A 15,113-nucleotide genomic window follows, 5' to 3' on the forward strand; every position below is an offset into this window, starting at 1 on the left:
TGTGCTGGAGGGCAGGAAGGCTCTGCAGGGGGATCTGGACAGGCTGGATTGATGGGCTCAGGCCAATTGTGTGAGGTTCAATAAGGCCAAGTGCCAGGTCCTGCTCTTGAGTCACAACAACCCCAGGCAGCACCACGGGCTGGGGGCAGAGTGGCTGGGAAGCTGCCCAGAGGAAAAGGGCCTGGGGGTGCTGGTGACAGCAGCTGAACATGAGCCAGCTGTGCTCAGGTGGTTGAGAAGGCCCATGGCACCTGCCTGGATCAGCAATAGTGTGGCCAGCAGGACCAGGGCAGGGATTGTCCTCTTGTATTCTGCACAGGTGAGGCCACACCTCGAGTGCTGGGTCCAGTTCTGGGTTCTTCACTGCAAGAAAGACATGGAGGGGCTGGAGTGAGTCCAGAGAAGGACCACAAAGCCTGTGAAGGGTCTGGAGTGGCAAAAGGAGCTGTGGTTGTTTAGCCTGGAGAAAAGGAGGCTCAGGGGAGCCCTGATCACTCTGTACAACTCCCTGAAAGGAGGCTGCAGCCAGGTGGGAGTTGGTCTCTTCTCCCAGGCAACCAGTGACAGGACAAGAGGAAATGGCTCCAATCTGTGCCAGGGGATGTTCAGGTGGATATTAGGAAAAAAAATTCTTCACTGAAAGGGTGGTCAGGCTTTGGAACTTCCCCAGGGAATCACCACCCCTGGAAGTGTTCAAAAAACAAGTGGTTTTGGTGCTTTGTGATATGGTTTAGAGGGCATGGTGTTATTTGGTCAAAGGCCTTGACTATCTTGAAGGTCTTTACAAACTTTAATAATTTTTTGATTTGTTCCTGGAGAGGCCATGGAACCTCTCTTGCCACAGCTGCACCTCCTTGTCTCCCTCCCTCGCACTCAGCACCCGGTAGGTCTTCTTACGCTTGCATTCCACACGAACTACCTGCAAGGAGAGCCTGGGTTTGTCGGGGTGGTACCACTGCCCATCCTTCCCTAAGGAAGGATACCTCCATGGTGGCTGGCACCTGGAGGCTGGGATGACGTGGGCACCAGGGGGAAGAGGGGAGGACCAGTTGAATTGACAGCTGAACTGTGTGTTTGCTAGGATACAGGCCAGTCCTCTGTCCTGCTCTGGTGATTTGGGGTTTTGTTACTGCTTAGCAGATGGGGGAGATCCTGCCCTTCAGGGATATACAGGGATATCATCCCTGACATTGTCTGTGCAAATTCCACCCAGCAATGACGCCCCAGTTGTGCCGGGGCCACTATTTGTCTCCCCACCTCTCCCAAACACACCCAATTCTATCCTCCTAGGAGGAAAAGCAGTGGGCCAGTGAGTCCAGCAGGGGCTTGGGGCTGGCTGTGGAGGGGCCAGCCATGGAAGAGCAGGCTGTGCAAAAGGCAGCATAGCTGCTTCTCACCCTCTCGTTGTAGATGCTCTTCAGGAGGCACTGGTAGCTCTTGAACATGCAGTAGTTGGGATGCTGAACTCCACTCGAGTCACAGATCTGGTGACAGGGGAATGAAGGTCAGAGAAAGAAGAGGAAAAGGAGGGATGGGAACATCCACTGATGGTCACCCACCTTTCCCGAGCCATCCATGTCTGGGAAGGTGTCATACTCTGCCTTCAGCCAGATGGTCACAGCAGGATCCTTACAGCCATAGATGGCCATCCGGTTGCACCAGTACTCCAACCTCATCCCTCTCAAAAAGTCCACGTTGTAGTCCTCCAGGGTCTGTGAGGACCTGGACTGCAAAGGGGTGGGATAAAGTGAGCCATGCTTCTTCCTCCCCTTCTCCAGCTCCCAGTCCAGGCTCCTCCTGAGAGAGCAGCAGGACACAGAGCTCGCTCAGTACCTTGCCCTCTGCATGCCTGTGCTGGGCTGAGATCTCAGGGTTGATGTAGGTGGAGAAGCTGCCCGAGTCGCAGTGAATGCGGTTCAGGGTCTCGATGTTCTGGCACTGCTCCCTCTTCAGCGAGCAGAACGCGCAGTCGGGACACAGGTCCACGTGGTGCCGCCCAAGGCTGTCACACACCTGGGGTGGATCCAGTGGGGAGTCAGGGGGGGAAAGGAGACTGAGAACCTCCCCAAAGAGGAGGCTGAGGAGTTCCCATATTCTTGGCTTGGAGCCTGCCTCCCTGGTCACCCAGGTCAGCTTCTCTCAGGAGGTGGCCTGCACACAGTGGGAGCCAAAGGTGGACATTGGTGTCCTTACCGAGTCTCCAAACCCAAGGACTCTTTTTTCCATCTCCTTCCAGGCCATGGTGAGCATCGATGAGAGGCAATTTCCCTCCAGCACTGCGTAGCACATGACCAGCACTGCCTCATCGTTCTGTAGGGCTAGAAGGCTGACAGAGAAAGGGAAGGAGGGAGTCATCTCATTCCTTGCCACAAACTGAAGAGATGCATCTTTAGTAGAAACTGAAAACAACCCAAAACAAAATAAAAAATCCCTTCCTAAAGATACCTTGGACTCTTAGCTAAACTGCACAGAGGAACAGGGCTCTCTGCAGGGTCTGCACATGCCTGTGTGACACAGAGGCTACAGAGGGGTTGCTGTGCATTTAGAGGCATGTGAGAGGGCCTGGATGAGGAGCACAGCCCAGGACCCCTGCAGCAGCTGCTGCCTAATTTCATCCATCTGAGTGCACAGTGAGGAGATGTTTGTTAGATGTCTGCTGAGTGTTGAACATCGGGCAGCCCCATTTGGGTCTGGTGGATGTCACATATTAAGTCTCCCTCCCAAGTATTTGACAGAAATGGGAAAAAAAACTTGTTAACCATGAATTTGCTGTTCATCCAAGCTGACATGGGTAGCTAAAAGTAGAAAATGTAAGGACAATGGGATCAGAGCAATGAGAATATTTGGCATCTCTTAGGAACAATGGAATTTGTAAACATGGTACAGAACTGTTAGCAGACAGGGATGGTTGGTTTCAATCATCATCGATGATGCAGAAGAGGTAAACATGCTCATTAGATATTTGCCTCTTGTGTCTGGAAACAAAGCCAGTGATAAATAAACAAACTTTGATCTGACAGAGAGTAAAGAAGAGCAGCAACTGCTTGTGTTAAAATGCTCTTAAAATCCATGCACGGGCTAACATGTACGGACAAGTTTTCCTGAGAATATCTGAAACTTCTTGGAGACCTTCAGATTAGTATTAAAAAAAAAAATAAGAAGAGGTAGAGAAGGAAGGTCATGAAAATGAGATTTCCTAAGGTCTGGAAAACTTTCACTTAGAGGTAGAAGCTAGAAAAGCATCACTCAGCTGAGCAGAGACACCAGTGGGCTCCCACTCGGTCAGTCAGCACTTCTACCAAGGAGGGCTTCAGCTGGAAAGCTTTCCTTGTCAGCAGGTGGAAGAGTAATGACTTTTGGTGACTGGAATTTGGGGTGAAATCCATTGAAACCAGAAGAAAACTACATCTTCCTGACACCAAGGGTATTTAGCATGGGAACAGCTGATGGGTGCTTCCTCCACAGCTCAGAGACTTCAAAAAGATATCCCAAACTTCTGTTAGGAGAGGAGTCTGTGGCTCAACCACATAGCACTGTAGTTTTCTTTGGGGCTCACCAGACATGTCTTCATGTCCTGTGCTGAGCAGGAAGGCCAGGGTGCAAGGTCAGGGCAATTCCTATGTTAAAAGTGATGAGCTTCACAGAAAACTGAGTTGTGCCACACTGCGTAAGTTTACCAAGAAATTCTGCTGTGCTCTCTGTCACATCCTTTTCCTCCTCTATCTCTGCTCTCCATTTCTGCTGTAAGGTTTTCTGGCCTCACAGCTGCAAATTTATGAGCTGATTTACCACCTCTGGGTGAGTATAACAGCACTGCTGCTGGTTCTCTCCATTCGTTTACACACTGCTGAGCTGTTTGTGGATGCACAGAGGTTTCACCATGCTTCAGGGAAAGAGATGGATCTATCTAAAGTGATTTCCTAATGCAAATCCCTCCCCAGCTTAGTACCTCTGCATGGTATTGTCCTAACCACTGCCCTGGAAAAAGCCTAACAGGTACTGTGAGGCTTAGATCCAAAGGGAATGTGGAAAAAAACCAAACCAAGATTAAGGAGAATCTGTGGGCCGAGATCAGTAATTGATCCAAGGCAAAAGAGAAAACTTCAGGTAACAGCTTATCATCCTTCAGCATCTCAGGATGTGGAAGGACTCACAGAGCCTGCTTCAGTGGTATCTCTGAAGAGTGCTGGTGAGCAGCATTTGCCTCTCCCGCCACGTAATGACAAGGATTTGGGCCATTAGCTTTCGGCTGCTGAGCCTTCCTGATACTGGCTGCAGTGAGCACCTGAGGCGAGCAGAAAAGAAGATAAGGAGCGAACAGCAGCTTTCCAGAACCTGGTATATTCTGATTTAGGGGGGTTGATGCAGGAAACTAAAACCAGTTATGAAAAAGCCACTCTTAACAGCTTCAGAAAGAGGAAAAAAGATCTTTGACTGCATGCCAGGGCTGGTTATGGGTGATGATAATTCAAAAAGAGTTTTTTTTTTTTTTTTCCTGGGGATGGTATTTTTAATGAAGGGTCTGGCCTTAAAATGAAAGCCTCTGGGGTTGAAGTAGATAAGCACCACAAGGACTGTTTGGAGTGGTAAAGCAGGAGGAGGAGGGGGGGGGGGTCACCAGGAGTGTGTGTATCTCTCACTGTACATAAGTATCTCAAGGATGGGTGCCAAGAGGATGGTGCCAGACTCTTTTCAGTGGTTCCTGGCCACAGGAAGAGGAGCAGTGTCCATAAACTAAAACACAAAAAGTTCCACCTCAACAGCAGGAAGAACTTCTTTACATTGAGGGTGGCAGAGCACTGGAACAGGCTGTCCAGGGAGGTCATGGAGTCTCCCTCTCCAGACAATCAAATCCCACGTGGACATGTTCCTGTGTCACCTGCTCCAGGTGACCCTTCCTTGGCAAGCGATTGGACAAAATGGTCTCCAACCCTAGCAGTTCTGGGATTATGAGAGGGCTCAGAGCAGCCTTGCTGGGGAAGCTGGGCTCACATGAACCACAGGTGAGCATCCACATGTGAATACCAACAGAATAAAATCTGGATCCGGACAGCCGTGATGCTGAAAGGTGTGCAGGGATTGTAGCTGACAAATGACACAACACTGGGAATCTCTGGGGAAAAGGGCAAATGCAATTCTTCCTGCAAACAGAAAAGCAGGGAAGGGAGGCTGATGTCCTTCCATGTACCCAAATGCTGAATCCCATCACTGGGTAGTGCACCCAGAGCTGGAAAATGGGGGTGTTTCAAAAGGACACTGAAAGTTGCTGCAGAAAATGAGAGTTGCACGGGCTTTGTAAGGTAAGGGCTACGGAGCTCTCTTTAGCTTATTTCAAAACTGAATCATGGTTTAGAGGTAACTCTGAGGAGAGGAAATTCTAGGAAATAAGGCAGAAAGCACAATAAGGATGAAAAATGGCAAATAGGTGCAATAATTTTCATTTCCCCCTCCCGCCCAATGATTCACTGCTACCAGAAAGACCACAGGAAAGTGCTGCAGTTTCTTCTTGTGTTACTATCCTTGCCCTGTCTCCCTCTAAAGATCACAGCTGGCTTCATCAGGCACTATGAAAACTGGAATAGCTGCCAGAGCAGCTGCCACAAGCCACACGGGACGAATAAGAAGGATGGATGTCCTGCTGGGCATAAGACCCTAGGGAAGACACACAGCTCTGGGATCTGTGCCCATCACAGCCCTGCCCACCTTGTGTTAAACCAGATGCTTAATGGTACCTGTGCACAACGACCAGTCCCACCCAGCACTGCTCCTCTTGCTGGAATGGAAATGCCTCCAGGCATTTTGCCCCTTTTTTAGGTCATGCTTTGAAGTCCCTCTGAGAGGAGGCGGGATGTGGCGAGCTGCAAAGCCGACAGGCGCGGTCTATCTCGCCTTTTTATCCTTCGGTGGGGGTTTAAGCTTTGCTTAGCATGATTGATGGGGCTCGGCTGCCAGTTACAGACACACAGTCAGCATTAGTGTCTTTGAGGAACTCTGCAGCAGAACAGCGAGTGTCATCTGCCATCACAGCAGTCCCCCAGTAATCCCAATAGAACTCAATCACAGCAAGGCTCAGTTTCAGAGGCAGGGAGAACGAAATCCTCAATGAAACACCATTTTGCCTGAGAGCACATACAGCAGGAAAACTTTTTCCAGGCTGTGAAAGCCTCCTATGATATTAGGAAGGAGGATGACATATGTTAGAGGCTTGCAAGAAGACAGTTATGGTTTTAACAACATGATGCAATTCATCTTTACATGCAGAAGTGGAATCTCTGGCTGCACTGTGGCAGCGGTGTGCAGCGTGTTCAAGAGAAACCACAGATGTGCAATGAGGCACACTTACAGGAACACCACTGGCCAGCAAGAGTGCGAAACCAAATGACTTCTCCATGAAAACCACATCTAGATACCTTTTTTTTTTTTCTCTTGGTAAGCAAAATAATATTTCCATGTCAGTCAAAGTAAATGGTCCTCAGCCACAAGGTAACAAAGGATCAAAAAGTGAATTTGAGTGAAAGCATAATATCCTTTTGCAGGTCTTTTCTCTGTCACCAGCCCCAGGTACCTGAGGACAGAGGCAAACAAATTCTCGCAGACCAGCTGAGAAGAGCTCAACATGCTCCTTGAGCTCCTAACACATCCGTAGGCCAGAGGAGCTGAGGAGCGTGTGAAAGGGTTGCAGCAAGCTGGCCTGGTGCAGGGCCCCGTGCTGAACTGCTGTGATGCTGCCTCCAAAACCAGAATGCGGAACCAGCAACACCCTAGGAAGGGCTGTGCACACATCCAGAGTGCAGAGAGGTTCACGTGCTCGAGGAGAAGTAGTGGCCCTGCACAGCTTTGTGCTCCTGGCTCTTTCCTAGCCCAGCGCTGCTGTAGCTGTAGCTCCCCTTGGGTGAGGACAGAGCACTCCTGGGAGGGTTCCTCAGGGCACTTTAGGAAACATCTTTAAGATGTATTTTAAGAAACATCTTTAAGATGTACTTTAAGAAACATCTGCTTTGCCTTGCACACCGAGAGTCAAGGAGCACAGTGAGACACATTCCAAGGACCTGTGTTTGCAAGGACACCGTTTCTGCACATCACCCAGACTCCTGGGACATGTGTTTGGAGGAGGATGAGTGCAGAGGTGATTGCATAGGGCAGATGGCCACAGTGTGGGGAAACACAGGCATGGCACAAAGCCCTGCCTGCAGCTCAGCCCCAGACTAAACTCACTTTGCTCGGGATGCAAGGACGGTGCCATTTTCAGGCACTAACAGTGCTGGATCACCCTCTCCCTGCTCACTTTGTGCTGGAGCGAGGGCTCCCCAGGTACATTCCTGCTCTGGATGGGACAGCTTGCTCCAGAACACTTGCCCACACTCACCAGCTGCTCTGAGCAGGGACATGGATGCCCTGGGGCTGCTGTCTGGTGTGCACGAGGACAGCCCTGCATGGACGGTGTGTGGTACCCAGAAAGAGTAGACTTCCCCTCACCTGCCTCGGGGGGGAATTTCCCGCTCTGATGTGTGTCCTGGGCCCGAGTTGGTGAAGTTCCAAGAGGAGGCCTTGGTGTTGAAGGATGCATCCAAGGAGAGGGCTGAATGGATCAGCTGCCAGATGCTTTTTCTCAGGTTTTGGTCATCTGGGGATTCCGTCCTGGAAGGTGAGGTGGTAGCCCAGAGATTTGGTGTCCTGTTCTTCTGCCAGGGTGTGGGCACCTTTGGTGTGGCTGGGGGGTGCTTCGTCGGCCACGGTTTCTGAGCTAACAGTGCAGGAGAGAATTTGAGAAGGTCTGACACATTGTCCTGCAGCAGGTGACAGAACAGCCTGCTTCTGAGTGGTGAGACAGAGGGATGGAGCGGCCCAGGGTGGCTTTTGGAGGCCAGACAGAAAGCTGCAGGGGTGCAGAGCAGCTACAGGAGACCAGCAGGTGAGCAGGGCTGCCCAGCACAGCTCGGTGCAGGCATACCTTGTGTGACAGGGGAGCCTCTGCCCTCTGCCGAGGAGTTCACGGTGCTGGATGACTCCATTGGGAAAGGGCTTGTTAGAGACTCACTCGAACATGGGACTCGCTGCATGGAGGAGAGAGGGAGAAACATGACTCTCACTGCGTTATCTTCCCTTCCTCCTCACCCTTCCATTTCCCAGGAGAAGCTCCCTCCACCCATCCCACAGCCCACTCCTCACCTTGATGAAGAACTGCTGTTTGAGGCAGCGGTAATGGGCAAACTGGCAGAAGGTCTGGAACTGCACCAACTCTGGAAATTCAGAGCAGACTGGCCCTAGAGACAGAGATGTGGGATCGAGGCAGGCCTGGGTGCACCAAGAGACGGGGACCCTCTGGGGTGGCAGCTTGTGGATGCAGTGAAAGTCCCTGTGTGCCCCAAGGTGGAGATCACAACCTTGGGCTGTTAGAGCTCCCAATTCCAGGCACCACATCCCTTTTCCCTCCAGCCTCCTGAGGGTTTCACTTTGTCCTTCTGCCCTTTTTTACACAGTTATCTTCCCTATGACAGAGACGCAAACTTCCTGTTTCCAGGATCTGATGCTTCTGTTATTAGTTCTTGCTGGGTTTAAAAAAAGAGAAAAAAGGCAAGTAGTGATATAATAGGTTAAAAAGATGACCAGACCGTGCCTGGGAGCACCAGAGTGTCAGAATCTGTGATATTTAAATGATCCCGAGATTGTAGAAAGTCTCTGTCTTTCAGTCCTGCTGCCAAAGAAGAAGTTGTAATTAATCTGTGCTGGTTTTCAAGGTTGTTTATTATTTCTTATCTATAACATATTCTCTCTGACCTGCAGCAGGTCTGTCTCGCAGGACAGCGTGCAGGGCTCTGCCCCTCAGTGGGATGTTACAAACATTATATACTAGAAACTACGTGTGCTATCTTTACAATAATGTGCCAATATCTATCACCCATGTTGAACAGTGTGTCCCCAGCCTAAACCAATAGAAAAATGCCAACACCACAGTGAAACATGGAGGGCATGAAGAAGAAGAAAAAGGACAAGGCACGCCCAATTTCCTCCATCTTACCCCCTTTGAACCCCTTATCTAGAATCCTAAAATTCTACTTTTGCACCCGTGCCACACTAATTACTACTTATATCAAACACTCAGAGCTTGTAAGTCATCCTGTAAGATTGAAAACTCTTTTCCATGGACAGCGATCAGAAACAGTGTCTCTCGGGGCTCTGTACAGGGGGGTTCCTGACCCCCTGCCAGGGTTCTAGACCTTCCAGGGAGGCCAGAGGGATGTCCTGGATTTCCACACCAGAGAATCAGAGAATGGTTTGGTTTGGAAGGGTCCTTATTGAACAAGTTCCAAGTCCCCTGCCATGGACAGAGACCCCTTCCACAGGACCAGGTTGTTTAAAGACCCATCCAGCCTGGTCTTGTTGGGTCAGGGATGGGGCTGCGACAGCCTCTCCAAACAGATGGCTCCAGAGGAGACAAATTCTTCAGGGCAATGTAATTTGAAATTGATTCCAGCCTTGCAGGGGATGGAGGAGGGTCCATAGGGCCAGGATGCTGCTGGCAAAACCTGTACACACATAAACTGCAGTCTTGACCAGCACTGCCAGCACGCTGACTCCAGAGCTGCAGTGATTGCAGGAAAGCCAAGGGCGTGCAGGAGAGCAGAAAACCCTGAAGAATTGGGTGATCTTGTGCTCCCTCTGCTCTAGGAGTGCATGGCCTGGCTGGCATAGCCAGACCTGTGAGAACAGGGGGAGTGCTGGCTGAGAGGGAGGGCATTAGCAGTGGAATTGCACTGCCCTCCTGATACTGCTCATGCACCATCCTTTACCCTGAGCTCACTTCTTGTGCTGAGCAAATAGCTGCGCCGTCAAAAGTAGAATTTCAGATATACACCAGGATCCCAGCCCAGAAAAACGCCCAGCTTGTAGGGAAAACTCCAGAACCCCAGCCTATCCCTTGTTTAAAGCTCAAGGTATTGTAGGGAGCACTCCAGATCCTCACACTGTCCTTTGTTTAAAGCACAAGGTGACTGCCTTCCTCAGCACCACACCTGAATGGGCACAGTTAATGCTCGTGGATATCTAGGTGTAGACAGCACTGCCATAGCTCTGTGAGGACAGCAGAGGCTAAACATGAGAGGGCACACACTCTGCCACATCTGTTCCACCTCTCAGCCTGCCTGAAACGTGCCAAAACAGCCCCCAAACTGGGAACAAAAGGTAACACAAAGGTGAATAAATTCTGCTGGATAGGTGTGTTAGGCTGAGGGATGGGAGAAAAGAAGGTAAAGAGGGCAACCTGCAAAACTGGCATTTCCAGATGCTTCTGTTCTTGAGAACTGAGTCTCTGAAGGCAGCAGCAGTGGGAGTGTGGCTGGACATGACAAAGAGCAGTGCTGGGGAATTGGGCACCATGAGGAGAGGAACCAGGGACAGACCCGGGGTGTGCAAAGCACCAGGGCATAGTGGATTGCAGGTGACCAAAAGTGAGTGAGGAGCACAGGACCCATCCCTGCGTCTGGTGATGTGGGGTGGGACTCGTTCCCCCAACACAGCTGCAGAAACCAGCAAGAAATAGTTGCCCTCAAGCTGCAGTCCAAATAAGCACAGTTGGCTGATCATTCAGCTCATTGACGTTCATATCTAAATATAAAGACATATTTTTTTATGAGAAAATTGCTCCTATTTTTTTTTCCTCTGAAGAAAAATACAACAGAAGTAGTCCCAAGTTTTTCAGCTGCACAGATATAATTATACCACTTAAATTCTCTGATGCAGGGGTGAAGGGAAAATATGACTGCAGAGATCTGAAGGGTGCTGTTGCTATGGTGCTTTCTGAACTGGGATGTTTCTTGGCTCCTGAAATGTTAAACACTTAAAAAGGCAGCTTATCATCTCAAGTTTTCTTAAAGACCTACGAGAGCCCATGAGCCAAGATGCTGCATTAACCCTCAGATGAAGTTGGAAGGAGTTGGTAAGAGATGAGGAGCTACACTGAGCTTGAGAAAACTGTGGCCACTTTTTCCTCCTGCCACCCCACCAACAGAGATGGGGAGAAAGGAAGGGCCACCTAAGTGGCTGTGGCTTCTTTGGCTTTTCGTGACCTGTAAAGAGAGGCTGGGACAGCTGTGCTTGCTCAGGTGAAGAGGAGGAGTCACAGCAGCGCACAAGGGCTTGAAGGAAACCTACAAGTGGACAAACCCTTTTTGGTGGTGCCAGACAACACATGGAGGGGGGGAGAAAACCATGCCAATTCCTGCTTAGGAGGTTAGGCCTGGCCTTTGGGAAAAGGTTTTTTTTTCTCCAGGAAAGTGGTGCAGCACTGAAGGGGATGCTCAGAGAGGCCACAAAAGCCAGTGTGCTCTAGTTCTGCCAGTGTCTGCTCCAAGCTACTCTTTGGGCCATAGAGCCCAAACCAACCCATCCTATTCCCACAGTCTTGTGGCATTTTGAAGCAGAGAAAGAGCCACGCTGCTCCAGCTAGGTCCGCGTCTCCTCTGAGCCTGGGGGAGGGCGATGCCCTTACCTTCGGGGACTTCTCCGTGGTTCTCCGCCTGGTCCAGGCGCAGGATGCTGGGGCTGAGGCAGCCGTACGCCTGGCGCAGGAGGCAGAACATGTTCGCCTGCCAGGGCGGGTGCAGCCTCGCGAAGAACTGCTCGTACTCGCCGTCCGACAGCGGGCTGCCCGGGACGGGCGGCACCGGTGGAGCAACAGCGGCCATCGGCAAGGCCAGCACGCCTGCGGGACAAACGCACGTGTGATGGGATGGGCTGTCCACGGAGATGAAGGAGCAGCTGGCAGGTTGGCCTGCTCCTGTCCGCTGGCACAGAGTGCTGGGACAAACACTCCAGATGCTGGCCTGAAGTCTCCCTCCATCATCCCTGCCTGCAGGGTGCTGAGGTAACCGGGAGCCCCAGGGAAAAGGGGGGAAGAAGAATGAAAAGGAAAGAAAAAAACCAAAAAATTCTAAAACTTATATTTTATTTTGAGTTTGGTTTGGATTGGGGGGGAAGTGTTTTGACTTTGGTTTTGCTGTTTCCTTTTTGTGTGTGTGTGTTTGGGGTTATTGTTTTTGGGGGGGGGGATATTGTTGATGTGCTTTTTTATTTTTCCCCTCAAAAGCCCCAGCCTGCAGAGGCACCCACAATGGTGGTGACTCCTCTGCCCCCTGCACCATGCTATGGGCACATCCCTGTCCAGGGGGACATCCCTCCATCTCCTCCCTCCCCTCTTTGCCTCCGGCTGGGCCCCCTCTCCTGCTGCCTCTGCACCATTCTCTGTCCCCCGCCCTAAGTCCCCTGCAAGAGCCTCCAGCTGCCGGGGGCGAGCAGAGCTGGGGGCTGACATGACCTGTGGGCCAGCCGGGGTGGTCTTGTGAGCGACGGGGGTGGGGCAGCAGCAGAAGAAAGGCTCCAGGCCCAGGCTCTGAGGTGGCCCGGCAAGGACAGTCACTTACTCAGTAGCCAGAGGAGCCACTTTGTGTCTGCCACACGCTTCAGCATCATGGAGCTGCTCGGTGGCCAGGCGGGAGTCACTCACACAGCGAGCGGGCAGATGCGGCCAGTCCCAGCACTCGGGTTCTGCCCTTGGCAACGGTGGAACCATTCCCGGGCCATGCCCCGCAGCCAGAACCGGACAGCGGCGCCACGCTGGAGCTGGGGAGGGGCGGGCGGCAGCCGGGGCTGAGGGACCTGGCCACTCGCAGGGAGGGGACGCGCCAGGCTCATGGGGACAAGGAGGAGCGGGACCAAGCTGGGAGCTTCTCCCTCTGTTTGGGGACACGGGGATGGCTGGGAACGACCCACAACAGCGTTTGAGGCCTGGCCAGGCTAACCTGAAGCTGAGGGTACCCCAAAAGTGGCACCTATGGGGTACCTTAAACCCCAGAATGTTTTATGCGGGGGAAAGAAGGCAACATCTGTTCCATCTGCAGGGGTTTGGGAAGCACCCCACGCCTTCCCAGGAGTGTCCCAGCACCAGCTTGCTTCAGGGTGTGGTGGGAAGCTGGCTTGATCTCTCTCTGTATGGCGGACACACCACTTTCTGAACTCCCGGGGAGTCAAGGGAGCACCAGCCTCTGCACAAGGGGCCCTGAGCAACTCTCTGTGCACAGTAAAGCCTTCCCAGGAAAAAGCAGGAAGGCTGCTGCCGGCAAAAAGGGTTTAGGGACCACCAGCGCAGAAGTGCCCAGAGCCCTAAGGACTGACTTTGATGGAGACCCACACGCATGCTCTTTTCTTAATGCCGAGACACCCGAAGTGCAGGGCACGGACACAGCAACGCTCGGATCGCAGCCAGCGCGGTGCCTCCCGCAGCTGGGCACCTTCTGATGCCACAGGGAAAGACAGCCAGCACGGGCGAGCAGCTGGCAGGAAAACGCTTGGCACAGAAGCTCTGGGAAGTGCAGGCGTAAGCAGAAGTCAGGCTGGCACAGCAGCCCCCGCCTGTCACCCCTGGCTCTGCGGAGCGGCACCGGCGGAGCCAGGGAGGAGCTGCGGGCAAAGCGGGCAAAGTTTTCAGCCGCGCTGCAGGATTCTGCTGCAGGAGCAGCTTCTGCCGCAAGTCCTGGGAGGTTCCAGTGGCTCTGCTGTGTGGAACAGCTGCAGAGCGCGCTGCGGATGCTCCGGCTGCGGCTGCAAGGCGGACACATCGCCTGCCAGTGCCCTGTGGCCATTCGGGCTATCAAGGTGAAAGCTCAAATCGCTCCAGCCACGCAGTCTATTAAAAAGGTGTGTGCTGTCAGCACGTAGCTCTGCGGGGCCTGGCAGGAGACGAGCTGTGGTTTGCTCTAAGATGTCTTGTTGGAAAGTAGCGTTTCTGAGAAGCTTGAAGCCTGACCATTTGAAAACAGCACTCTGAATTTTGAATGTTTTTGCAGCTCTTTAGAAAAACAATTATCAGGAGAGTTTTTCCAGCTAGCTGTTGCTACCCATATTAAAACAGGTAACACTGCTGGAGCTTGCATATTTTTGGCAGTTCCTAGTCTTCCATTACTTAGCTCGAGACATATTGCTTATTTGACGATTTTAGACAATTGCAGGGCCTTCAGATCCCTAGCTCTATTAATCACCTCCACTTCTCTGCAACGAAATAGCCAAGGCTGAGCTGTCACCCTGACTGAGCAGCTTCCCAGAGAAGTTCAGTGCTGACCTGACTGGCTGATGGAAATGTGGGACTAAGGAAAGCACACTGATGTGGCATGCCACAGAATCATGGAATCATAGAATGGTTTGGGTTGGAAGGGACCTTAAAGATCATCTCATTTCAACCCCCCTGCCACAGGCATGGACACCTCCCAGTGTCCATGAGAGCTCAGGGCCCCCAGGCTGCTCAGGGCCCCATCCAGCCTGGCCCTGAACACTGCCAGGGATGGGGCACCCAAAACTTCTCTGGGAATGGCACACAGTGTTACTGAAATCTGCCCAGTGCTGGTTACACTGCCTGTGTCTTCATGTGCCAGCAAGTGATTTATTTTCCTGAGAACAGGAAACAAGAATGAATGTAAAAGAAGGGGGACCTGTCAAAGGAGTGCCCCTTGGCTGGTGCTCTGGTAGCAATGCCTGTGCGGAGCTGCTGTTTATTTGGAAAGGTGGTTACAGATGTGAGGATGTGTTGGCAAGTCAGCACTTCTCATGCACTGTGGCATGTCCTGGACTTGGTTCAGGTTGTCAGAATCCTTCAGAAAACTCAAAGTCCCCAAGTGGACTCTACAGAAGCCAATGAGTCTCTGGCATGCACCCAGCAGGGTTGGGAGGCTGCGAGAGCAGGAGGCACTGCTGTGCTGTTTGATGAGGTGTGTGCCAGCTGGCTGTGGGGCACCTGCATTTCAAGTCTTTGTGAAACAAAGTCATCTCTGGGGGAGGGAAGAGAAGGGGAGGAACAGCATCTTGTACATGATGCTGCAGGCTGGGGGAAGTCTACTCCCTACTGCTGCATCAAGCAATTATAGTTGTCAGCAATGCAGAGCACGGGGGTGATGCTAATTCCAGTATTTTCTGATTTCTGAGGGTTCACTTGGCACCTTTAAGGATGCACCCTTGATGATGCATTACAAGCCGTGTAAGTTTTGCAATGAAGCAGATTTGCACCCTTGTTTTCAGGGCTGCCACACAACAGAGTTTCCTGCAGCCAGTGTTCCTGTGCCAGCTGG

General features: G+C 51.9%; 1 protein-coding gene across 1 annotated transcript; it reads right to left on the minus strand.

Annotated features, from left to right (window-relative positions):
* Positions 1 to 771: 771 nt before the first annotated feature.
* On the minus strand, positions 772 to 12,542 carry ACRBP (acrosin binding protein). The gene is made up of 10 exons (XM_053935402.1): positions 12,420 to 12,542; positions 11,489 to 11,701; positions 8,170 to 8,264; positions 7,952 to 8,054; positions 7,477 to 7,744; positions 2,194 to 2,326; positions 1,834 to 2,013; positions 1,560 to 1,727; positions 1,398 to 1,484; positions 772 to 919 (listed from the first exon to the last, which is right to left on the minus strand). The coding sequence occupies exons 1-10, from the start codon at positions 12,466 to 12,468 to the stop codon at positions 791 to 793; spliced, it is 1,425 nt and encodes a 474-aa protein (XP_053791377.1). The 5' UTR covers positions 12,469 to 12,542; the 3' UTR covers positions 772 to 790.
* Positions 12,543 to 15,113: the final 2,571 nt, after the last annotated feature.

This window comes from Vidua chalybeata, chromosome 2, assembly GCF_026979565.1.
Source record: "Vidua chalybeata isolate OUT-0048 chromosome 2, bVidCha1 merged haplotype, whole genome shotgun sequence".
NCBI classification, from domain to species: Eukaryota; Metazoa; Chordata; class Aves; order Passeriformes; family Viduidae; genus Vidua; species Vidua chalybeata.

Coding starts and splice junctions, on each gene's coding strand:
- ACRBP (XM_053935402.1), bottom strand. CDS start 12,468: ATGATGCTGAAGCGTGTGGCAGACACAAAGTGGCTCCTCTGGCTACTG. Junction 2,327..7,476: donor GAAATTCCCCCCCGAGGCAG/GTGAGGGGAAGT, acceptor TTTCTCTGTCAG/CCTTCTAGCCCTACAGAACG. Junction 2,014..2,193: donor TCCTTGGGTTTGGAGACTCG/GTAAGGACACCA, acceptor GATCCACCCCAG/GTGTGTGACAGCCTTGGGCG.